The sequence below is a fragment of the Lepisma saccharinum genome, chromosome 6 (assembly GCF_977018435.1).
Source record: "Lepisma saccharinum chromosome 6, izLepSacc3.1, whole genome shotgun sequence".
In the NCBI taxonomy this organism is placed as follows: Eukaryota; Metazoa; Arthropoda; class Insecta; order Zygentoma; family Lepismatidae; genus Lepisma; species Lepisma saccharinum.
This window is the reverse complement of record NC_139234.1, coordinates 63,162,123-63,187,458: the sequence shown is the minus strand read 5'-3', so window position 1 is coordinate 63,187,458 and position 25,336 is coordinate 63,162,123. Positions and strand designations below refer to the sequence as shown.

Genomic DNA, 25,336 nt, shown 5'->3' with positions numbered 1-25,336 from the left:
TATTTTCAGTCAATTTAAGCATTCATATATTTTCAGAAATCAATTATAATTTAAATTTTGCAGTAATATACAGTATACACTCATAACATCTTCAAGAGTATTTACAGCATTACATTCCATTCATATGTAAAGTTCAATTTGCTTTTAGTAATTATTAGTAGTTATATTTTTTTTCTCTTCTCAAGATTCTAATTATATTTGGTGTGTAAAGGATGGCATTAATCAGAATTTGGGTAATTTATAGTAAGAGTAAATGTTATGACTGAATCGGTACTCCTTTTCAAATTCCATTTCCTAAAATATAACAACCCTCAACTACAAGATTTTTCATACTTGTAATATTTACAAGTAGTACTTTCTTAAAATAAGGGTGACTTAGAGGCGCCCTTGTCTCAACAAAACCTCTATACACATACCGACATATTAAGTTCTCTCACAAACAACATTACACTAACGATCAGGAGGAAATGCCTGTTCGGTATATGATGCAAATTTCCTTTCCAAAACCTACCTGAATTGCCTCACAGATAATTCAAATTTTAACGGTGAAATGAACATTTTAACAATATTATGAAACCATGTTAACAGTCCTCAGTTCAGCTTTTTCACAGATGTCAACGTCTAGAGATGGTCACCAGCTAAAACCTTGGAGAAATAAGAAATCAACACGATTTACACCTGAAGGATGCAGATAAATTATTTTGGTCTACGAACTTTTTTGAGAATTTCTCAAGATTTTTATTTCTGAGACTTTTCTTTTAATTTTTTGACACGTGGAAACATGAATTACAATTAGACCTTTCATCAATTTTAATTACCCAGTTCAGTGAAATCAGTTGATAAGCACCAAATCGTTTAACACGGATCTCCTTCATTCTATTCTAATTAACTCCTACTGAAGTTAAGTAGTAGTCAGAATTGATATTCAACGCTGATAATACATACATCGATTTGAAGGAATATTTACATACAACTAAATACTTCACATTCACAATTCGACGATATGCAGTTCTCTACTGTACGTTTTTCATCAATGACAATATTTGTAGCTGCAAAGTTATTGCATCAAAGTGAAAAACATTTTTCACGGCCACAAGGAACTAATATATACATATATACGTGGTTTGGTTCAAGAAGAAACTTCATTGATATACGCAGAGACTATTAAGTGATGTTAACAAGAGTAAAATTATGGTATTTTACTTGAAAACTTTGTGAGAATCAGAATCACTCAAGCATTAATTTTATGGACAAATGTTAGTGCTGTGATTTTATCTATCGAACACTATTATATTCTTATTTTCAAATACATAAATTTATGTACATACATTATTACTCAAGGACAGTTACTGATAAAGTGTGTATATTTTGATTAACTTCAAGTTTTCTAATTAAATATTTACTGTGATAGTTGACATATATTATAAATGAAAACGACAGCGATATTTACATGATACACTAAAGTAAGAGACGGTAAAATTTACATCGATAATATGACATATGTGTGCAAGTGTAACTCGGATGAGTATACAAATGTTGCTGATTTTGTAAATAGTGTTGTGCACTGTCAGTGTTTACAGGATTGATAACATACTACCTCGTTAGTGTGTTACTGTGCCACAAACCTTTTAACTAGTGTTTACATATTTTATTCCTTTAAATGTAACCTCTTGCATTTATCACATTTAGGCCAAGCGAGTGATAGAGAGATGAATGAGAAATAACTACATCACCCAATTCAATCTAGAGGTTCTTGGTGCGATCCCAAATGCAGCATTGGGGTTGCGTTATGCTACATTCTAGATGTCTTTCTCGACATTCAGTGCACATTCGACAAGGTCTGGCAGGAGGTGATCACCTACAGGCTCAACACCTACCACTTTCTGGACTGCTACGTCCGTCTCATCGACAATTATCTGCAAGACAGAAACTTCATTGTGAAGCACAAGGGAGCGAAAGCAGCACAGAGGAGAGTCAACGCAGGGGATCTGCAAGGCTCGGTCCTTGCCCCCTGAGACACCAAGAGGTAAGACAAACACAGACATTCTGGACCGACACCCACTTCCATGACAACCCCGCTGTACACAGCATTGGACAGACCCCCCATCCTAAGGTGGAAACACTGAACCCCCAGACCAGATGACCCAAGAAACAGACAAGGAGACGAACCACTGCACCACTAAAATCCACAACCTGATGCAAAGCATAACCCTGTCTCCACCATTTTACTTCTAACCTTTGTAACACAACCTTGACCTTTCCTAAATACTACCTTATTATCACCTATTAAACCCTGTAACAACCATGTAATTATTGATTTCCTTGTAACATTTAGCCAGTTTCGTGCATCACCCAAACAATATTCATGTATTTCCTTGTACCTTGTATTTACCTCGTATGTACCTTTAATTTCATTGTATTTACCTTGTGCCCATTTCATTTATGAATTTCCTGAACCTTGCATTTTCCTTGTATGTACCTTAAAATTCATTGCATTTACCTTATGTCTATCTCATGTACAGGGGCGTCGACTTGTCAAAATTATTGGGGGGGGGCCTCTGATCACTGAAATAAATGAATGACTCACTCCCTCTCTTTTTTAAAAATAAAAATTACGTCTTCGTATAGCAGTTTTTAAGCAGCTATTATATTCCTCATGCAAATGAAATTTAACATGAAAAACGTTTAGAAAATGTTTCAAAGTATCTTTATGTCTATTGTGTCTGCTCATTTGTTTTTTAGATAACAATTAACATTTTTATTGAAAAGTAACTATTTACATTAAGAGACCAACCTAACAGTTTTTTGCCCGCCTCGGTGGCCGAGCATGTTGGGTGGTCAACTCAACCCACTTTAATACAGAGGTCTCGGGTTCGAGTCCCAGCGAGGGCTTGGGTGTGTTTTAATGTCCGCAACAGACATGTGATGGGTTGCAAGTAACCCATAAAATAATGAATATTTAACAGTTTTACGTAATTATTTACATAAATGCTAACACAAATCGCAGGAAAATAGTTTTACTTTTTTGTTCTTGCTACAATATTTTACTTTTTAAATTGAATTTTGGAATAATAAAAAAAATAGCATGTACACTAAGATATAAAGTGACATACACAACAAAAACATATGAACAAGATTTAAAAATAAAGCAAAAGTTGCTCTACGCACTGGGTTATTTTTTATGAACTCATTAACGAGTTGTCTCAGGTCCAAATTATCAAGCACAGTTTGATGTATTTGGACTACCGCTAAGATGCATAGTCTCTTCTGCCTCATTGTAGATCTCAAATATGTCTTTAGTCGGCTAATAGCACTGAATGACCTTTCAACTGTGGCTGTCGTCACTGGCACAGTGCGGAGGACCATCATGAATTTGGCTCTTGGAGGGTGCTGTCTTCCAAAAGAAACTTCCTTATGTCATACATGGTAGTTAGAACCACTTTCTTCTGTTTGGAGATATCACCAAGCATGGACATGTGTAAGGAGAGCCTATCGGCATCCAAATCTTTGCGAAAGAATTCTCGCGTTTGCTGAAAGTTTGTTGTGCAACTGTTCACAGCTGAGATGCATTCTTTCTCTACGGCTGTTACTTTTTGTAGTCCTGTAGATTCATGTCCTTGTTTAACACATGATTTTGCTGTATCACACACGTCAGTGTATATTGATTTATAATACTATTTTGGAGTGTAGAACTTGTGATGTTTGGCAGCATCAGGATTTTCAAGTCTCTTAGGGACGTGACGTTGCCGGGGCAATTCTGGCTCAACGAGGCTCGGTTTGTCCTCTGTGCATTTCAACCAGAACTGCTCAAAACACATTCGCTTTTCTTGAAAGATGTCAGTCAAGTATTTTAGTTTTGATTCCACTTCTGTAGCACCAATGCATGGAAACTGAATCTTACAGTTTACCTCTTCTATTGAACACATCACATGGCAGTAGAGGGAGAGAAAGAAAAATGTCTTGAAGTGAAGCATCGTCTCCAGATATCCAGCACATTTTAATGTTGTGTCAGTAGAGTCTTCTTCAGAAAATTTCTCAAGAAAATTGAAAAGGTTTTCATAGTTCCTTAAGATCTGTTGCATACTGGAGGCTCTCAATGTCCACCGACGAGGGCAAAGTGGTCGCAGTCCAGTATGGCCAGCCTTCTCATTCACATCAATAATATTCCTAAATATTTGCATTCTTTTAGGGGATTCCCAAACAGTCTTTAACAAGTCGTTGGCTAAATTCATTATGTCTCTGATTAATATATGTATAATAGTAAATAATAATGATATACTTAGTATATAGTTATAAGTCATGTGTTTTGCTGTCTCCGATCATAGCCCCTTCCAAAGTTGATGGTTTAGCAGTCTCAGCCCCCCCAAAGTTGATGGTCTAGAACATTTCAAATGTGTATTTAAAGTAAAGTTCATGTGGCACAATTCAGAGTAAACTTTACAAGAGAAGAAAAATAATACATTAGATCCTCTTAAGCAAAATTATTTGGGGGGCTCTGCCCCCAAATCATTAACATTGGGGGGGCTCGAGCCCCCCTAAGCCCCATGGAGTCGGCGCCTATGCTCATGTACACAATATATATATATATTACTTCACAGGTACCTATTCCTAGGTATAATTTTCCTAGGTCCATTTTAGAACAGCACACACGAATTTCTTCTTATTTAATCCAAAATTTGCACAAATATTTTTTATTTCTTTGTTTTTATTTAGATTTATGATTATTTTAAAACAGATTTTAAGACCAGATAATAATTCCGAAACATATAAAGCTCTGAACCTTGTTCTGGGCTCATTTTGAATTTAATGGAACGGAAAATCAGGAGTTCGAAATGTGAAAATTGCGAACAAAGATACATTATTCATTTTAATGCAGGTTGCGATTTAAAGTGTGTGAGAAGGATTCCCATCCCCTCTATCTTGAGCCATCCCAACCAGGAATAATCATTTCCCACCTACTGGATATAGAAACCATATTATTGAATATATCATACTTATAGAGTTCCACTTCAGTTTAGTTCATTTTTATTTTAAAGTCCCATGCCTACATATAAAACAATATCTTTAAAAATTCATGGCAAAGCATTTATTTGTAATATAATTAATTATGTGTACCTAATGACGCTCTTCAAGCACCAAAACCGAAATCCTTCATCTCAGAGCAAGCATCAAAAGTTTCTTTTCAATCTTTGGTGGACAATATGAAGAGCCAGACAAGGTTTCTTTTCGTATGTAGTGGCATTAAATATAGATAGACATGCGTGTGTTTTAGGTTGACAAGTCAATTCCTCGTCCTCCGTGGCAGAGTGGTTAGCGTAGCATGCTATGATGACAGAGTTCCAGGGTTTGAATCCCGGCCTGGGCATGGGTGTTATTTGTGAGTGTCCCTTCATCAATTTCATCATGTCATCACTCATCCTCATCCTTGCGATTAGCCAAAAGTGGCAGAAATGCTAAATAAAATAAACCAAATCAATCAAACAAACATTCACATCTCACTCAAAGACCTTGTGAATCCAATCCAAAATCAACTGAATGTGAAAGCGGGTTCAATGCAATAGTTTTAAACCTACTTTACCTTTCAATAAATAGACCCCCCAGCTCATTGCAAGAAGTTGGATGAAGTCTAAGCATCACAGTGACCTTGACAAGCAAACTGACAAACCATAGAACCTACAGTGATTCTCATTTCTCTCGTACATTCATCTGATTTTCTTACAGTTTGACTTTAGGGTTTAACTTAAAATGGCGTTGTGTTTTTGTTTCATTCGATATCAAATTAGATTTTAAGCAATTAGTGTCTTAATTCTAAGTATACCTAATTCATAGGTAAAAATAACTTCTCCTCCCTCTGATAAAATTACAAATCCCACTCTGTTTTAATGACTAGGAAACATTTCATTTCACCTAGGTATGATATTGCGATTAGATGAGTCGAAAATTGTTGCAACCTCACCTGTGTGGTGAGGTCCTTCTCCTTCTTGTTTGTGCTTATTCTTGTCTCTGTTTCTTATCAGAAGTTATTAAAACTTTTTCTAGATTCACTTCATGCTCAGATAGGCTAATAAGGACTGAATATACAGTTTAAAGTGGAATCCAAAGCACTGTGAATGTGGGACCCCTCAATTACAAGGCGATATATCTCGTCCTGATTGATTGACTGACTGATTTGCTTTATTTTACTTCGACTTTTGTGCCACTTTTGGCTAATTTTGCAAAGATGGGGATGAGTGATGATATGATGAAATTGATAAGTGGACACTCACAAACATCCATGCCCAGGCCGGGATTCGAAACCGGGAACATGGCATCGTAGCGCGATGTGCTAACCACTCCGCCACAGGGGCGGCATATCTCGTTCTGACCCACGAAATGTTTAGTATAAGCAACATATACATTGTGTCACCACTCTCACAATGTACAATATGTAATTATTCTTAATAACGTTTGTCTGCTTCACATCTTGTTTCGATGCTGCGAACCGTCGAAATACGGAATTTTATCCTGAATAGATGAAATCGGGCGGCACAGGCTCGTAATTGTCACTACTGGATTTACTTTGCAATTCCAATAAAAAAAATATGTGGCTAATTCAAAAATCAATGAGATATATATACACTTGATATGTCTGAATAAGACATAGTATTTTACATTTATTTTAAGCAATTTCTTCAAATATGATAACCAAAGTTTCCAACGAGATTTCTCTCGGACATCAAGTATTGTCTCGCTTTGATTTTGTAGAGATTTATTTCATTCTCATCTTGAAATTTGAGAGGAAAGACTTTTCTTGTCTTAGAAACATCTATATTTTCAACCAATCTCTTAATATATAAGTTTCAGTATAGTTTTCTGAGGTGTACATTGTTGTTGTTGAGTTAGTGTTTTAAGTCCACTTTATGCACAGTAAGGCTAATCAGGACTGGACCTACAGTTTAAAGTGGGATCCGAACCACTTGTGCCTCCACCGGGTATCGAACCCGGGACCCCTTGATTACAAGGTGACGATGCTACCACTGCGCCAGTGGTAGCGAGGTGTACATTGTACCCACCCAAGTTGGTCTGTCGTATCTAGTCTCATTTGTGTTAGTATTTAGTTTTGGAAAATTCCGAAAAATTGAAAAGAAAAGGTCAGTCAGTCAGGAGTCTTCTGATGAAGATTTGTATCTTATCTTCGAATCAACGCGACCGTTTCTTAAGAAATGTGTACCCCCTTATGCAAAAGAGCATTCGCCTGGAGAGTGATTTTCTGAGAGTAGACTAATCTTGACCTGATTTCACTGTTTCACACACATTTTGAACAGTTTTCATCTCCTTAAAGAAGTTTCCAAGAACACAGGTCAATGAACTAAATCGTAGTAAGCACAATACAATGGTTTGAATTTCTGTGGTAAGGAAGATAATGCTTATAAGTTATAAACAATTTAAACTTTTTTTATTGAGCTATTTGAAAATAGGTTATTTTAACAGAAGCATCTTGTGTCTGCCAAATTATCTAAGGGGGTACAGGGGGTACAATTAGATTTACGGATTTAGGGGGTACAGTACCCCCCTTCAAAAATTGAGGGGGTACAATGTACCCCTGTACCCCCCATTCCTGCGTGGCCTCTAAGGAGGTGAATCAATCCCTTTCGAGGACAGAACCTCAAAACCTCATGCTCCAGCCAGGTTAAATGGGGAAAAACCTCTTCCCTACCCTCGAAATTCCAGCTGTTGCAGTTGCAGCAGGAAACAATACATCCCAAATAACCTAAGAGCACAATTTACATCTACTACCTAGCACCACCTTTCAAAAGAAAAGCAGAGTCCCACGGGATGTTACTTAACCCCCCACCCTACCCAATAAGAACGATGCTGATGACAGTGGTTCGGATTCCACTTTAAACTGTAGGTCCAGTCCCGATTAGCCTATCTGTGCATAAAGTTGGCTTAAAACAACAATTCAATCAATCAAACCAAACATAAATAAGCATTATAAGTATGTTTTATGTTTTGGTAATTTGCTACGACTAGTAACACGAAGAATCATGAATAGAAATCTGTAATCTTGGTAGCTATGCAAATGTCATTGCACATGCACACTGTCTTAGTGCTGTGGTGTATATTGTAGAGATATGGAGATTATTAAACCGAGAAAACCTCGTCATGATAATATTTACGCTTGTTCATTTCCTGGAATTGTCCGACCAGCGGGCGATCCAAAGAATGCGCAAACTGTGTAACTTCCGTGAAGCAATGACTGAAAGGCAAATGTGTGGATCTAAACAAGATCCGGTGTGTTCGAAAGGTTTAACAACCTTTCGAAGCCTAAGATTATAAAAGGAAGATCCCTCCCTGAGCTCGCTCATTGGATTTAACTCTCATTTGGATCAGTAAGCGCATTAGATTTTGGATTCTCATTTGACGCTCACATGGATCATTTGCCTCTTACTACACTTGGATGACTCTACGACACACTACAACTTACTAAGCTACGACAACGGTACACAAAGTTACGGCTGCATAAACATGCAGCGAGTCGCGCGGGATCGCTCGGAATAGTGAGCCAAGGGTCGCAGGATAGAACCTTGGCATCAGTCACAATTCGGTCTGCAAGAAGCATCTGGACAAGAACATCAGTCACCTACCAGGTATGAACAAGCGTAAATAACCTTTAAATTCAACATTCCATATCTCTACCCTCTCAATCGGAGGATTTTCAGCTGACAAGTACAATTATGCTCTACCTAAATGTATTATTGAAACTTCCCTGTGATCTCAGATCCCAGGTAAGACGGGATTACAACAATATTTATATATAGCATATTCAAATATATTGAAATATATATATGATGATGTACTTACTCAACTACTGCATTTTCAACTGGTAGTGTGCCTTGTTTGAGCTCTGCAAGAATAGCAACTGGATTGACAGCAGCGTTCACTTCGTTGGAGCCTGCAATATGAGCAAAGTTTAGCAAGTTTAAAATAAATTTAAAAAAAACAACATTTAAAACATGTTAGAGTTACCATTAACTTTCCTTTCAACAGTGGCGACTCGTGGAATTTTTGGGGTGTACGAAGTTATGGTAAACAGATCGAGGAAAGTTTTAGAAGATGTGTTCAATTACACAGTGACATGTATCGCCTGTACCTTGGATTAGCCATTGGATTTGTAATGTTACCTGCAGGTCCTCCCTGCCTGTCATGTGTGGATTAAGAACAGCTTTGCCAATACCAACCTCCTGATAAGAAAAGGTGCTGTTTCAACTCATAAATTACACTAAATGGGATAAAATTATGCTAGGGTATATTATTATTATTATAATTATAGAATTATTATTAATTTATTATAATCATTTTCTGGAGACTGTAGTAGTTTTAAGTTCAATTTTATTTTGTTATTTTGGAGTTGTGAACTGCATTATTGATTATTTATTGTAGTTAAGCAACATTAGGTATTTCGATCATTCAATAAAATGGGTTTAGCATAGTGCTTGAAAAAAGTTGAAAAAAATTCCATGACTGGTAACAGCGTCTGTTTGTTTTATTTGTGACCTCCAACTTTCTACCGATTTTCTTTTATGAAATGTTCCTCCCTTGTTAAATCGGGGAGGATAAAGAAAAGATGAAAACAAGAGGATGATCAGGGCCTGTAAAAGCTTGTCCCTTGGTCGGCATACATCCTTTTGTTTGAAACAAGTCCGCTAGAGAAGTACAAACAAAATCTGGAGATTTTCTTAAAAATAAATATTTCCTCAAAATATCTTCATTAGAATTCAATTTCTCTGTTTCCCAAGGACGGCCATTTTTTAGACTATGCTGGATTTTCCATTATGCCAAACACAGAGTGCTTTTGCAAGGTTTAGAACCATTATGCTAGAGTTGGCATTACTGTTGAAGAACCCACGGGACTTTCCTCGTGGACCATATAACTGGGTAATCCCCCACGTACCCCTGCCCTCCCTTGTACTGCCCCTCACCCATCTGCCTGTACGATGACGAGAAAGGTTCCTCAGCGGCAGGCAACAGATCTGGAACGAGCGGGTGATAGCTAGCACATTGACTCTTGATAGTCGAGTAGCGAACCTTGTGCTCAAAATTTTATAGCGCTCATTAAACTCTTAAAAAGAAGAAAACTGGAAATAAGTATAAATGAAACTGTAGGAAGTTCCTCTTCCTACATGGAGGAATCACCACTGCCTTTTAAAAGTAATGCATTGCCATTAGTTTGCTTACAAATGTACAGTGAAACTCTTTGTCATAATTAGGACTCGGATTTTAGGTTTTTAACCTATTTTTTTCCTTTACAGGTATGTAAGAAATAATAAGTTATGTCAGCGTTTCGTTAAAAAATGCAACAACTGCATTTTATAGTGCCTAAAAAAACGAAAGCAAAATGTCTGGTGCCACTGCTATCTGTACAGTCAGTCCAAAGTGGTCTGATCTGTGTGTTCTTGCTCACTTTCGTGTCACTTTGGTGCTTTGTGGCGTTCACGCCTTGCAAACTAACATTTCAGCATTTAAGTTTGCACCACTGACTATGTTTTTGTTGAAATATCATTTTGAGCATGTAAGATGATCCTCACAGACAAAATTGCGGAATTTGACAGTGGATAATATGATTTTTTTTTTTTTGTTTAACTATGCGGCACAGAGTGGATTTTAGTAGCAAATTTCCAATGGTAAGTTCTGCTATCGCCGTAGGGTTAGGCAACAGATATAACATTATGCAATATAGTGCGTATTTCAGGATATAGGTGTCCCATTTTCATTGCCGGTGACTATACCTAATCAGCATTTTTCAGGAATTTTGAACTATTTTAATTTTTTTTGAACCCACTTCAAGATTTTTCGATCCTAAGTTAAGATTTTTCGTGCCTAATTTAAGATTTTAGAACCTATTTTGGGATTTTTATAGCCTATTTTAGGAACCTAAAAGCACACTTTTTAGAACCTAAAAATCGGAGGTCGTGATAATACAGGGAAGCTGTTCATACAAGTATCACACCTGTCCTCGGTAGTGCATTTTCTCAGTCTAACTTTACATGCACAAGTTTAAAACAACACAACAAAGCATTGCATTTTAAGAAATTTTTTATAAAATGTGCCAGAATGATTATACCAAAAATCAGACTTACCTTGTAGCCAGAATTTAAAAACACAGCACAAAAGAAACTAAAACCCAGTTCCAAGCTTTCAGCCTTTTCTCAGGGCCAAGATCTCCCAACTTCTTTCCCTGCCAGTGCTCCTGAGAAAAGGTCTAGATCTTGGAAATGAGTATTTAAGTTGTTTTGGTGTGCGTTTTAAATTTCTGACTATAAGGTAAATTGCATTTTACCATGACAACAAAGTATGTTTTATCCTGGCAAATATAATCGCCCAGTTTTATTTCATCCCTTTATTCTGCTCATGCTTGCAAATAATATTGATAGAGATTAAAAGCATGTATATCTGACACATATTTTGTAGCTATGTAATGTATTATTTGTTTTTTCGAAATTAGTAAATTCTTACCAGCATTAGTCCAACACTTCAAAGTTATTGGAGATTCTTCTTGAGGGTGGCATGTTTCTGAAGTAACATATATTCTCAAGTATATCGATTCAGGCTCTCTAACACTGATTTCAAAATGCCATGTTCCTACCTAAAATAAGTAAATAAAAAAAAGAACATTAGGGAAATTGGTCTTGTCCTACTCACATAGTAACTATGTTTTTATTCTAATATTGAGAATTGTGATATATTGTGTAAATATTCAAATGTAATTTACTCTGATAAGCTTACTTTTCATTTTTTCCACGAAAAAGATGAAAACAAGAGGACGGATCAGAGCCTGTAAAAGCTTGTCCCTTGGTCCACATACTTCCCTTTGTTTGAAACAAGTCCACTAGAGAAGTACAAACAAGATTTGGAGATTTTCTTAAAAATAAATATTTCCTCAAAATATCTTCATTAGAATTCAATTTCTCTTTTTCCCAGAGATGCTCCTTTTTGAGATGATGCTGGATGTTCCATTAGGCCAAACACAGAGTGATAGGTGCCAACAAACACAGAGTGCTAGGTGCCAACGAAGTTCAAATTTTGCTAGAGTTGGCATCACTCTTGAGGAACCCACGGGACCTTCCTCGTGGACCGTATAACTGGGCAACCCCCCACATACCCCCACCCTCCCTTGCACTGCCCCTCATCCATCTGCCTGTAGGATGACAAGAAAGGTTCCTCAGTGGCAGGCAAAGATGATCGGTCGTCTTTGGGCAACATATCTGGAACGAGCAAGCGGGTGATAGCTAGCACATTGACTCTTGACAGTCGAGTCGAGTAGCGAACCTTGATTGCGCCTAAAATGTTGTAACGCTCATTAAACTCTTAAAAAGTAGAAAACTGGAAATAAGTATAAATGAAACTGTACGATGTTCCTCTCTTCCTACATGGAGGAATCGCCACTGCTGTATATCAGTGTAATATCTTCTCAAAACGTAATCAGGATGGTCTGAATCTCTGATAAATAACTGGTAGGAGAAATTAGAAATATTTTCTCTTACTTCAATGCAGGCTTGAACAGCCAGGAATCTTTTTCAGTGGAGGAGGAGAGGCTTCACACAGCCAAATATTTTGTTCGTGATCCTTTGTATTTTTTGCTTCAAACATTTTTTTACAAAAATAGGCTACATATAGTACACAGATATTCAACAAATACTGTGGGGGAATTGTTTAAAGGATAGTAAACACTTCTTTTTTGGACTTTGATGTGGATGCACCTTCAGCCCTAAAAGCCATCCCCTGGCTGCTCCAGGCCAAGATTCAACATAAGAGCAGATTAGGCTTCTAATACTAATGGTGAGTAAAATACTCAAGCAATCTTATCATTTCAGTTATGGGGGTTGAACAGGATCTCTATATTGTTGGTAACCTAACATCATAAGGCCAATTGCAATCTGCTATGAAGAAATAGCAGTGGACTCCAGTCTTGAGAAATAGATAATAAAGCGGTGATGAGATTATTAACTGAAAATTTGCCACTCAATGAAATGCTGATTAGAAGGACTGAATACCCTCCAAAAGGTTTTTGCCACATGGACACAGTGTTTCATTTTGGTGTTAGTGGACCTCAATAATTTTAACTATGCCATTTCATTTCAATAGACCACTGATATTTCTTAAACACTTTATCATGAAACAAGAACCATTTTATTAATAGATCGTCATTGCTCAAAGTCGGGGGAGGTGTGCAGAGGGATGATATCCCCCTTCCAGTTAAGAAAAATTTCATAAAGCATCCCCCCAGCTAGGATACTTTGCATAATGATCCTCCTCCAACTACTGCATTGTCTTCAAGTTGATCCACATAAGGATCCTTCCTTGTATCCCCAAACTCAAACAAGCAAATTCGCAGCTAGGAATTTTCACTTCGAGCACTGTAGATCACAAGACTTTAATACACTGCAAAAGAAGAACTGGTTCAGCAGCAATGTCCACAAAACTTAAATAGTTTCTCTTGTATGTACGCATTGCTTGCATTGTAGAATTATTTTCCTGTAGTTTACGGTTATTACAAGCATAAGAAAACAGTTTTTCGTTGTGAGGTTTATGAATAACAATGTAATTTCTTTCCTTGATCTGCAAATTAAGACAACTGACACAATTCAAACATCAGTCCATAGGAAAAAATTAGCAGGGGAAAAATACATCCATGTAAATTCAGAACATTCACATACAACAATGGATAATATATTTTATAATTTTTTTCTGAGAGCACAAAAACTATTACTTACGTGAAATTTAAAAGATTTCGTAATTCCGCGTTGCAACGCGGAATTACGAAATCTTTTAAATTTCACGTAAGTAATTTTAAACCGCGTTTACCGCAACTACCATGACAAAAACTATGTTCTAATAATAAGGATATCAAAAATGAAGAAGAAAGGCTTTTTAATATAGCAAAAGAAAATGGCTTTCACACTAACAGAATAAACCAAATCAAAAAACAAGTCTCAAAGAAACTAAAGGAAAAGAGAAATACAGACAAAAATGAAAAATCTGTTAAAAATAAATTTGTGTGCATTCCATTCCACAAAGGATTCTCACATAAAATTGCCAAAATTTTTAGAAGACTTAATTTCAAAATTGTTTTTAGATCACCAAGAAGTTTGGAATGTACATTTAATGAATTCAAAATGAGAAACTCTCTACCAGATGTGGAAACCACAGGAATATATAATATAAGTTGTTCATGTTCAAAGGATTATGTAGGACAAACAGCAAGGAAAATGGCAATAAGATGGCACGAACAGGATTTGGACATTATAAATCTAAACCCAAGAACAGATTTGTCAGCTCACATCATCGATGAGAAGCATTTGATTAAAAAGAGTAGGGTTTTAAAAAGAATGACGGGAAACACAGAGTTCAATGTCTGGGAAGCTTCGTTCATTGCAGAAGAACACTGGAATAAATTAAATAATGAAAATGGTAACACAGATCCAGTATGGAGTTCTCTCTTTCACAAATGGAGTAAACCACCATCTTTAAAATTTAATGTAACAGAAAACAATGATGACTTTGAATTACCTGATGATATTTAGGATTCATAATTTTAAATAAAAAATAATGTAATCAATTTTTTTTTATCTGAAATAAAAATAGAACAGACTGTTTCTTTTCACAGTTGAGTTGCTATATTACAACAATGTAACATTGACAACATGTATTATATAAGGGATTCTTTTTGTTTAAAAAATTGCTAACCATTGTTATAACTGTATCTTTAGTCAAAATGAAAATAAATGTCTGATGAAGGGAGCGTGTGTTCTCCTGAAACGTCACAAAGGAAAACTGTTTTCTTATGCTTGTAATAACCGTAAACTACAGCAAAATAATAAAATTTAAATATGTAAGAAAAACGAACTACACAAAATCACCTTAAATGGTGACATTTAACTCATATACTGTACCTATATACCCTGCATGGCAGAAGAGGAGCATAAGGATATAGGGATAATTGCCCCTGGGCTCCACCTCCTACCGAGTTGCTGGTTCCCTTTGAAGTAAATTTTATATTGAGGCTTGGGGCCCCCTTGAAAATATTTGGTGGGGAGTTAAGTTTTAAATATCACATGGTAAAATATCATGAATTATCAAGTTTGATTTGTTTATTGTGTAGCAATAAGGCATCAACAGGTTGGGAAACTGAATCTTTCTACTGGGTTCATAACTGTAATACAACTACACTTATGACAAACTTCAAAGCTATAAAAGCAAGAGATAAGAGACATTTTCTTATCGATGGCATTATGAGCAACTAAGTTAATTCTCCATTTCGGAGGAGAACCATATGTCAAGTTTCCCAGGCCCCTCTGCCTGAAACAATAGGACACTGCTTATTATCACAGATGTCATCATATGATATGTTCCTGCGAACCAGGTTTCCATTTTTTTAATAAGCGACATTATCTGTTGAATTTCTGGGATTATATAAAATTTCAGGGGCACAGAGAGAGAACATTGCTGGTCCCCGAATTGCAGAGGTTCCAGGGGCGGCAGCTACACAAGTGGTCGTCACCTTGTAGTCAAGAGGTCCCGGGTTTGATACCCAGTAGAGGTACATAGTGGTTCTGATCACACTTTAAACTGTAGGTTCAGTCCAGATTAACCTTACTGTGCACAAAGTGGCTCAATCAAGACAGATAGATCAGGTTTATTTGTCGTAGCTTTGACATTATGATCTTACATACTTTTGGTGTTACTTTTTGTATGTTTTTGAGAAATTAGGATAATGTTAGGCCTGGTTAACCTAGTATTTCAGTTTGAAAAATAAATGCTTCAGACAGAGACAACTTAGGAGTGCTGTCACTTCTGCCACTTTCTTTTCACAACATAATTTCTCATAAATGAATACTTTCTGCTACTTTCCAAGGTGCAAGTTAGTTTCTGCAAACTTTCACACCAATTTTTGGCCATCAAAATCCCTTTCTTATGTTTAGGTTTGCCAGATTCTATAAATGAGAAACTAGAACATCTGTCTCAGACAAAAAAAGGATGTTATTCTAGTATTAACTTCTTTTCCAAATTTTTTACCCTATCAACAAAGTAATGTTGCAATGTGAGTAATATCACATACTCCACACTCTGAAGTGCTGAGCACTGAATTGGCTACATGATCAATGCCATACCTCCTATTCTTATTCACCATTAAGATGCAAAAGTGTCAACAATAAACACTGACTAATTTTGTTACAGAGCTGGAACAAAATACAACTAAGAGTTGCAACAGTTGTAGCAGTTCTGGTAATTTCGAATCATATGAAGTAACAGTTGGGCTGAAAAGTTCGTAGGCTGACTCATAGATGGCATTACTAGAATTAAATCCATGTGATTTTTACTTAGTACTAACCTTCAAAAGATACGTGTATAAATTTCACAGCTGCCGGATAATTAGTTCGTGAGATATAGCATTGTGAGTGAAACAGCTTTTGTTATTGTGAAAAAATGGATAAAAAAGAATTTCGTGTGTTAATAAAGCATTGCTTTTTGGCGAAAAAAATACTGTTGAAGCCAAGGCTTGGCTTGATAAACATTATTCGGACTCTGCACCAGGAAAATCAACCGTTGAGAAGTGGTTTGCTAAATTTAAACGAGGCGAAATGAGCATCGAAGACGATGCACGCAGTGGACGCCCCAAAGAGGCTGTTAACGACGAAAACATCAAAAAAGTCCACAAAATAATTTTAAATGATCGTAAAGTGAAGTTGATCGAGATAGCTGAGACTTTAAAAATATCAAAGGAACGTGTTGGACATATTGTGCATGAATATTTGAACATGCGAAAGCTGTGTGCAAAATGGGTGCCGCGCGTGCTCACAATCGACAATGCACCGTGTCACAAATCAATGAAAACGATGGCAAAATTATATGAATTAGACTACGAATTGCTTCCCCATCCACCATATTCTCCAGATCTGGCCCCCAGTGACTTTCTCCTGTTTGCAGACCTTAAAAGAATGCTCGCTGGAAAGAAATTTAGCACTGATGAAGAGGCCGAAACTGAGGCCTATTTTGAGGCTAAAGAGAAATCGTACTATAAAAATGGCATCGAAAAATTGTATGACCGCTATAATCGTTGTATCGCCCTCGAAGGCAAGTATATTGAATAATAAAATCGAGTTTTGTCAAAAAAATATTTTTTACTTTGTTAGCCTACGAACTTTTCAGCCCAACTGTTAAAGAAACAATATTAAATGGAAATTCTCTCCCATTTCAAAAGTAGAACCAGAATCTGACATCTCTATCCTCATCCTTCTGTACAACTTGTAAAAATTATTACATAATCAGAGGTTAGACCAAACCTGAACCATGAGAAATACAAGCGTTGTTTGAACTTCATTTTTTTTTTCAAGTATGAGTTTAAATACTTACATATGGTGTTGGGTCCTTTTGTAACAGAACACTTAAATCCTCATCAACAACTGAAATGCTTTCAATTGTGTAACTTGATCCATTGGGAGCTCGGAGTATAAGTTCCTCTATTGTTGCATTATGTTCCACATAGAATGAGAGGTTGCATGATGCAGTAACATCCACTGAGAAGTTACCACGGATTTTGTTAGAATTTCCTCTATGATCCAAGTGATCCAAGCGATATAACTGAAGAAAAATAGAGAATATAAAATTTACATTTACATTGTTTTTGCTCAAAAACCTCAAACAGCAATGCATATCTTGAATGCTATATTAAATTGGATGTAAGTAGTAGAGAGTACAAAATAGATATATTAATGTAAACTTAAAATTTCTTATCTTCAATGGGCAGGGGGAGAAGACCAGTTTTTGGTAATGTGTTAAATTGTTCACCAATTGTGGAATTTTCCTTTGAAATGCAATTGGTAGAAGTAGATAATATGTGAATGAAAAGTTTACTTGTACAGGGTGGGCCATATTGATGGGACACATTTCAAATGCATATGTGGAGCATGTAGGAAGCAACATTTATTACCAAATAGATGGAAAACACTGCCAAAGGATGGGAGTTTTGCACTGCATTCAGTGTTTGAAGATTACATCCCTGAGATGGACACCACCTTGACGAGAACATTCTTTGACTCTAACAGTCATGTTCAGCATAGTTTTGTGCAGGGTTTCGGCTGGGATGGCCGCTATCTCCCTTCGGATGTTGTCCTTCAGTTCATTGGTAACCCCACAGGAAGTAGTCCAGTGGAGTTAGATCCGGGGATCTGGATGGCCAATGGACATCACTGAATCTCGAGATGAGCCATCCCGAGAAGTGTCATCGAAGGTTTGTCATTGACACTACTGCTGTATGATTAGTGGCGCCATTCTGCTGCAGCCACATCTCTCTTAGGCCAAGCTGTCTCATTTCGGGTATGAAGAGTGTTCGTAGCATCGTGTTGTGCCTCTCAGCGGTGACTGTGACGGTGTCATTCTGTTCGTATTAACAAATGTTCTCGTCAAGGTGGTGTCCATCTCAGGGATGTAAGCTTCAAACACTGAACACAGTGCAAAACTCCCATCCTTTGGCAGTGTTTTCCATATATTTGGTAATAAATGTTGCTTCCTACATGCTCCACATATGCATTTGAAATGTGTCCCATCAATATGGCCCACCCTTTATATGACAGAATGCCTACGCAAGCAGTGGCATCTGGGCGAGATTAGAATGCAAGGCCCCATCTGTTTTTAAATTTGAAATGTCAATGTGAATCGATACAAATCTTCAGGGATACGTCAGCAAATTATCATATTTAAATAATAATGAATTACTGAAGAACATCATATTCAATAATTTCACTCACCCTAAAAATGTCTTACTTTGTTTTCCAGGAGCTGAAATATGAAGCTGTAGGAAGGAAGTAAGAACTGCTTATGTTATCCATTGCTTTCTTGAGTTGCAAACAATCCAAGCATTTAAATGCCTCGCACTTGCTTTGTTGATTGGCTAATCGGGATTGGACCTACAGTTTAAAGTGGGATCCGAACCACTATGTGCCTCCACCAGGTATTGAACCAGAGACCCCTTGATTACAACGACGCTACCACTGCGCAATCTGAGAGGCCTGCACTTGCTTCGTGGCAGTTGGAGGTACATTGTTAACATATTAAAATGGTGAGTATAAGGCCGATACGAGTAGATAGAAGAAAAGACAAGACAACTTGATTTTATTCGAGAAAGGAATAAATGAGTAAAAATGTCACATGTTTCACATGATAAATATGGCAATAATTTTTACTTTTTCCGGGCCCCCTTAGGCTTAGAACCCACCTGCCTGTATGTTACGGCCCTGATTTGACGTATTATAACATTTAACTAGAATTTTAAGCCAGATAATAACAGAATCTTTTAATTTTATTGCCTACAAAAGTTAGCCTTTTCCATCTTTTCTCCTCTTACTTCTATTTAATACATTTTTTTGTATCAACCCAATAACACATGAGGCTCATTCAGGTGTGAGGTCCCAGTCGGTCGACCACTTCGGCTACTCTTCACTATGCCACTGCCTACAAGTAAAATCTGCTGACACTGACATTTCATCTAAGATTCCCCAAAATTTTTTTGTACTTTCTCAGTGGGAAAGTGTCATAAGAGGCCCGGAGGCCAGGCCTACCCTAATATAATTGGCTATTACGGATTATTTTATTACTTATCATTTCATTAAACATCGCCTTAATACAAGAGAACTGAAATTCTAGGCCTTACGATAATTTCCACAAATTTCCATCCCTGCCAGAGACTATACCGTCGCATGTTGAGCCACTTCTCCAAGGGCCTCAGCTGGTCCCATAACATTCTACGTGATTCATGCGGGAAAGCATAATTTCAGGGGCGTGTTCGCCCGAAATGGACACTGAGTCCGGCCTCACGCAGTGATGCCAACCCTAGCATAATTGTGCTAAACGTAGTACAATTTGAACTTCATTGGAACCTAGCACCCTGTGTTTGGAATAATGGTAAAATATAGCATCATCTATAAACATGCGCCCCTGGGAGACAGATAAAATGAATTCAGAGGAATAAATTTTGAAAAATAAATTTAAATAAAATCTCAAATCTTATTTGTTTCAAACAAAAGGTGGCATGCCGATCCAGCTACATCTGGATCTTCTTTTCATCTTTTCTTTATCTTTCCTTACTTAGCTCACGAGGAACATTTTATTGAAGGAAATTGCTAGAAAGTTGGGGTCACCGCATTTTGTAGTCGTTGAATTTTCTCAAACTTTTTCAAGCGTTATATTGAACCAATGATATTGGTTAAACCATTGTAACTAATTTAATGGAGGAAATTACCAATATTGTTTAACTAATCAACAACGCATATTCACATCACAACTGCCCCCAAAATAGATGCATAAAATGAACTTAAGACCTAAGTCATCCGAGCACAATTTAGTTGCATTTAGCAAAATTTGAGAGTTTAATCAGCAAACTTTTCCTGATTGGGAGGTTTGCAACACTGGACAAACGGTACAAACTGGGCTTCACATCGGTTTCTTGTCCAGCGCGAGTTGTCCAACGAGGAAAAAAGGGAAGGTGAGGGTAGAATGGCAAAGACAACTTGTTCCGAGGGCGAGAAAAATGTTTCTATCCCAGTGTTTGGCATTTTCGTTAGTTTCTCGATTTACTCCTTTTGCATTGTTGTTTTATTGTTATATTTTATCTTGTTTTTTTCTTTCCGCTGATTAATTTTTTTATTGTTCTTTGTTTGATTTTTTTACTTCGCTTTTTGTGCCACTTTTGGCTAATTTGGGATGGGGAACAGTGTTGATATGATGAAATTGCCCATAAATACCCATGCGCAGGCTGAGATTCGAACCCAGGACCCCTGGCGCCGTGCTAACCACTCCACCAGGGGGGGGGGGGGTCGGATTTCATTGTTGTGAGCGTGAAGTGAGCAAGGGGAATAATGACTTGTATAACTCTGGAATGCTACAAAAACAAGCATAAAAGCCTATTACCGGGCATAGGAAGAAAGAAGGGGCATTGGAACATTGAGGACTGCCACTCGAATGACATCTAAAGCATCAATTTACAATAAAATAAAATCAAGAAATACAATTTACGAGTTATCACACATCAAGCGTTACTATTCAGGTACGTTGATAGATGCAAGAATATGTTGTTCATTTTCAAAAAATAACTTTAAAGGTTAATTTTTTTATATTTGAAAACAGTCGCACCAATAACAACACGAACTCACACACCTGTGCCTACCCTTCAAGCAACACCATGTTTCGCCACTGTACTTTTTAACTTACTTTCACTGCAATGTTAGCAACAAATAATGTATATTTTCATGGTTTCCCAGTAGCTCTCGTTCTTTATTGTAGAGTCAGAAACTTTTTTATTCCAGCATCCAAAATTAGTTGAAAGCCAAAATACATTATTTTTTGATCAAAAATGCTACTTTACTTATCCTTACTTAAGAAACTTGTAAAAATATATAAAATTCATTCAATAAATAACCAGAAAATTAGTATAAAAAATGTAAAATATGACTGTGATTGTTATATATTTGGTATTTAAACACAGTCAAAAAAGTTTTGCATCAGGATGGAAAATGACAAAGGATATATGAAGCACAAGGTTTATTGACAATGACAGTGGGAATACAAAAGAAAAGACGAAGAACAAGACATGTTGAATGAAAAGGGAACAAAAAACGTACAATCTTCGCAGAAATGTGTTTAAAATGGAAATGGCACAATTCATGATGGAGGCGAAAAAACAAAGCACTGTCACAAGAAGACTGTTCTTCATAGCGGATCCACCAGAAACATTGTCTAAAACCTGGTGTGTCCTCCCCTGGCTGCAAGAAGGTCTTGAACACGCTGTGGCATACTGAGGATGAGACGATCAAGGTGATTTTGCATTAAGCGATCCCATTCGTCCTGTGCCACAAGAAGAACTTCACGAAGATTGGTGGGAGCCACAGGATGGTTTGCAATGGCATTTTTTAGCATTGCCCATGCATGTTCAATGCAATTCATGTTGTGACTTTGCGCTAGCCAGAGCATGTGACGGATATTCGCTGCCTGCAGATAATCGTGCACCATCTGTGCGCAGTGTGGACGGGCATTGTCATCCACCAAGACAAATTCGTCACCAATTTCCTGATGAAATGGTTCCACAGTCGTCTGGAGAATGCCCCTGACATAACGAACAGCTGTTTGTGTCCCTCTAATTGGAATTTGGGGCATTCGATGTCCAAGCATGATCTCTGCCCACACCATACTTCCTGCTCCGTGGTATGGATGGACCCCCCCCCCAGACACCACGAAGCCGCTCCTGCAGTCCAGGGCCTCGCCAAACCCGTCCTCTTCATGAATCTGGCCTTAGACAGAGCCTACATTCATCGGTGAAGAGCACATTAGCCCAATGACTGGGTCCCCAATTTCGATGTGCACGGGCCCAATGCACACGGTCACGCCGATGTCGTGGCAATAGGTACTGGTGCCAGAGAGGTCTTCTGGAACGTAAAACACTTTCTCGGAGTCTGTTACGGACAGTTTGGTTTGACACAAGCACACCAGAGGCTGCCTGGAGGGCGTGAGTGATGTTCCTTGCTGTCATGGTATTCTGTCGCCGAGCTGAGAGTCATACATAGCGGTCTTGTGCTTGTGTTGTGACCCGTGGACGACCTGTCCGTTGACGATCTGCTACTGTTCCTGTGTCTGTATACCACCTCCAGGTCCTACAGACATCGCTTTGCACCACTCCAACAGCCCTAGTTACAGCCCGTTGTGACATGCCAGTCTGCAGTAGCGTTATGATCCTGGCCCGATCAAACTGCACTATCGTACGCCTAGGTATGCCTTGCACACAGCTGCACTCGCTTGCCTTCGCTAACTGAACACAACGAACACCTAACTAATCTTCACCGACTACCGTGGTGCTACGCTCGAACACACGCATGCGCTTGCCGACTCAAATAGTCGTCTGTGGTGATTGGTATTGCACATCGACTGCGTTACTTCGCACAATGAGCTCTGCTTCATCGTTTCTTGTCCGCTTCAGCATGTTGCGGACGCTATTTTCATCACTTCTCGGGTGATGCAAAACTTTTTTGACTGTGTTTAGAAGACGTAAGTGAGTACTAAAATGATTTTTGTGAAACTTACTTGTAAATGTTCTATTAATTTCAATGGCCTCTGCCACCATCCACTTGGGAAATTCGATGCTTCACTCTTTGGTTGATTTCCGGTTCCTGTTGTTTCCTCGCTTACCGCTAGGGGTGCTGGAGTAACCAGTGGATATATTGGTTCCCTGCCCCTGGTTTTCTTTTTTCTGTAGACTCCCTTTTCACTCCCGTGCCAATCAATCACCCAAACATAAAGCTAATGTATGGCTTAACTTCTACCGAAGAGCTTTCTTGCACTGCTCAAGTCAAGAAAATTTGAAGGAAAAAGTTACCATGCTTACAGACATAGGACTTCAAAATGGGTACACAGTACAACTCTCTATATGATGTAGCAAAGCTGAAATGCAGGTGCGACAACCTAACCAACACCAACCAGCCAGCATCAATAAAACAAAATGGATTGCCTTTCCTTACCACCAGACTACATCCAACCGTCTAGCCAAGACCCTGAAACAGTATGACATCAAAATCACACACAAACCAGTGAACAAAATAGCCAGTACCCTAAGCAAACACAAGAGATCTTTCCTTTCACCACTTGACAACCCGGGAGTATATGATGCCCAGTGTGAGTGCAACTTGCATTACATTGTCAGATCCATCAACGAATGTATGCAACAGCACTTATCTGATGCAAAAAAAATCCCAAACAACTACCGGACTAGCAAATCACCTCTAGTTTAACAAACACAGGATCCAAAAAGTTTCAGTTAGGCATGCAGCGCAAACAATGATTGACACAAAAAATTAAAGAGACGCATGCAATTATGCACTTTCCGTACGAGCTGAATACCGACAGTGGTCAGGCACATCATGTTTGGCTCCCGCTTTTGCAACAACTCAAACCTATCACACACAGCAAACGAACTGGTTACACCAGCACCCCTAGCGGTAAGCGAGGAAACAACAGGAACCGGAAATCAACTCAACAGTGAAGCATCAAGTTTCCCAAGTGGATGGTGGCCGAAATTAATAGAACATTTACAAGTAAGTTTAAGTTTCGCGGAAATCATTTTAGTACTCACTTACGTCGTCTAATTATCAACAGCATTTCTTATTCCCTCTAACATGAATATTTGTTATGTTGTGAAGGCATCTGTAAGCTAATCATAGTTGGAGCTGGCACGCCTGCCTCGTGCACAGGATGCTGGGAAACAGTTACACAAGATGGCAGCACCCTTACAGGAGTGCTCCAAGCTGGAGCAGCAAAACCGATAGAAATTCATCGCCGCATGACAGTTCAGTACGGTGACAACTGTATGAGTTGATCACAAGTGTACGCGTGGGCTGAGAAGTTCAAATAGGGTATATTGTTGAAGATTCTCTGCTTCCAGGTCGCTCTGGTACTGCAGTCACGGAAAGCAACATTCCTCAAGTGGAGGACTTGATACGGGAGAACCAGTGTGTTACTGTCAGTGAAATTGCTTCCCAGATGGAAATAGTGCGGAATCAGCCCACCATATCATTCATGACATACTGAGGTTCTGGAAAGTGTGTGTGAGGTGGGTTCCAAAATGTTTGGCACCAGAAATGAAGGAGAGACGTGTTGATGTGTGCAGGAAGCTTTTGCACCGTTATGAAGCTGAAAGTGAGGCATTTCTACATTGTATTGTCACTGGAGATGAAAGTTGGATTTGTTTCTATGAACCAGAATGTAAGAGGACAACAATGGAATGGCGACATCCTTCGTCTCCCAGACCGAAGAAGGTGCGTGCTCAATGGAGTGCTGGAAAGATCATGTTAACTTTGTTTTTGGACCACAAGAGGCCAATTCTTGAACATTACATGCCCAGAGGTCATAATGTAAACAGTACCACCTACTCCAACCTTTTGCATAAAAAACTGAAACCAGCCATTCTGCAGAGACGACGTGACCTGGTGTCCACTGGTGTGGTTTTGCTCCATGACAATGCAAAACCACACACTGCCAATGTCACATTGTCTACCATCGAGGACCTAAAGTTTGAGTGCTTACCCCACCCTCTATATTTACTCGATTTCGCACCTTCCAATTTCCACACCTTTGGCCCACTGAAAGATGCACTAAGTGGATCAAGGTTTCAGAATGACAACGAAATCCAGTCAGCGGTGCATGAGTGGTTATGCACGCGTCCAAAATATTTTTTTCTCTGCGGAATTAGTGCCCAAGCGCTGGTGTAGTTGCATCAAACTAGGGGGGAGAGGGCACGTTGGAACATAGTTCTGTA

General features: G+C 38.2%; 1 protein-coding gene across 1 annotated transcript in view; it reads right to left on the bottom strand.

The window, feature by feature from the left end:
* Positions 1-25,336, bottom strand: part of LOC145989091 (calcium-activated chloride channel regulator 3A-1-like) — a 212,362-nt gene that overhangs the window by 31,770 nt on the left and 155,256 nt on the right. The window contains exons 10-12 of the mRNA XM_083124386.1: positions 17,395-17,622; positions 11,497-11,626; positions 8,845-8,935 (exon numbers count right to left, since the gene is read on the bottom strand). Coding sequence (XP_082980512.1) covers positions 8,845-8,935; positions 11,497-11,626; positions 17,395-17,622 — 449 coding nt within the window. The remainder of the gene's footprint in view (positions 1-8,844; positions 8,936-11,496; positions 11,627-17,394; positions 17,623-25,336) is intronic.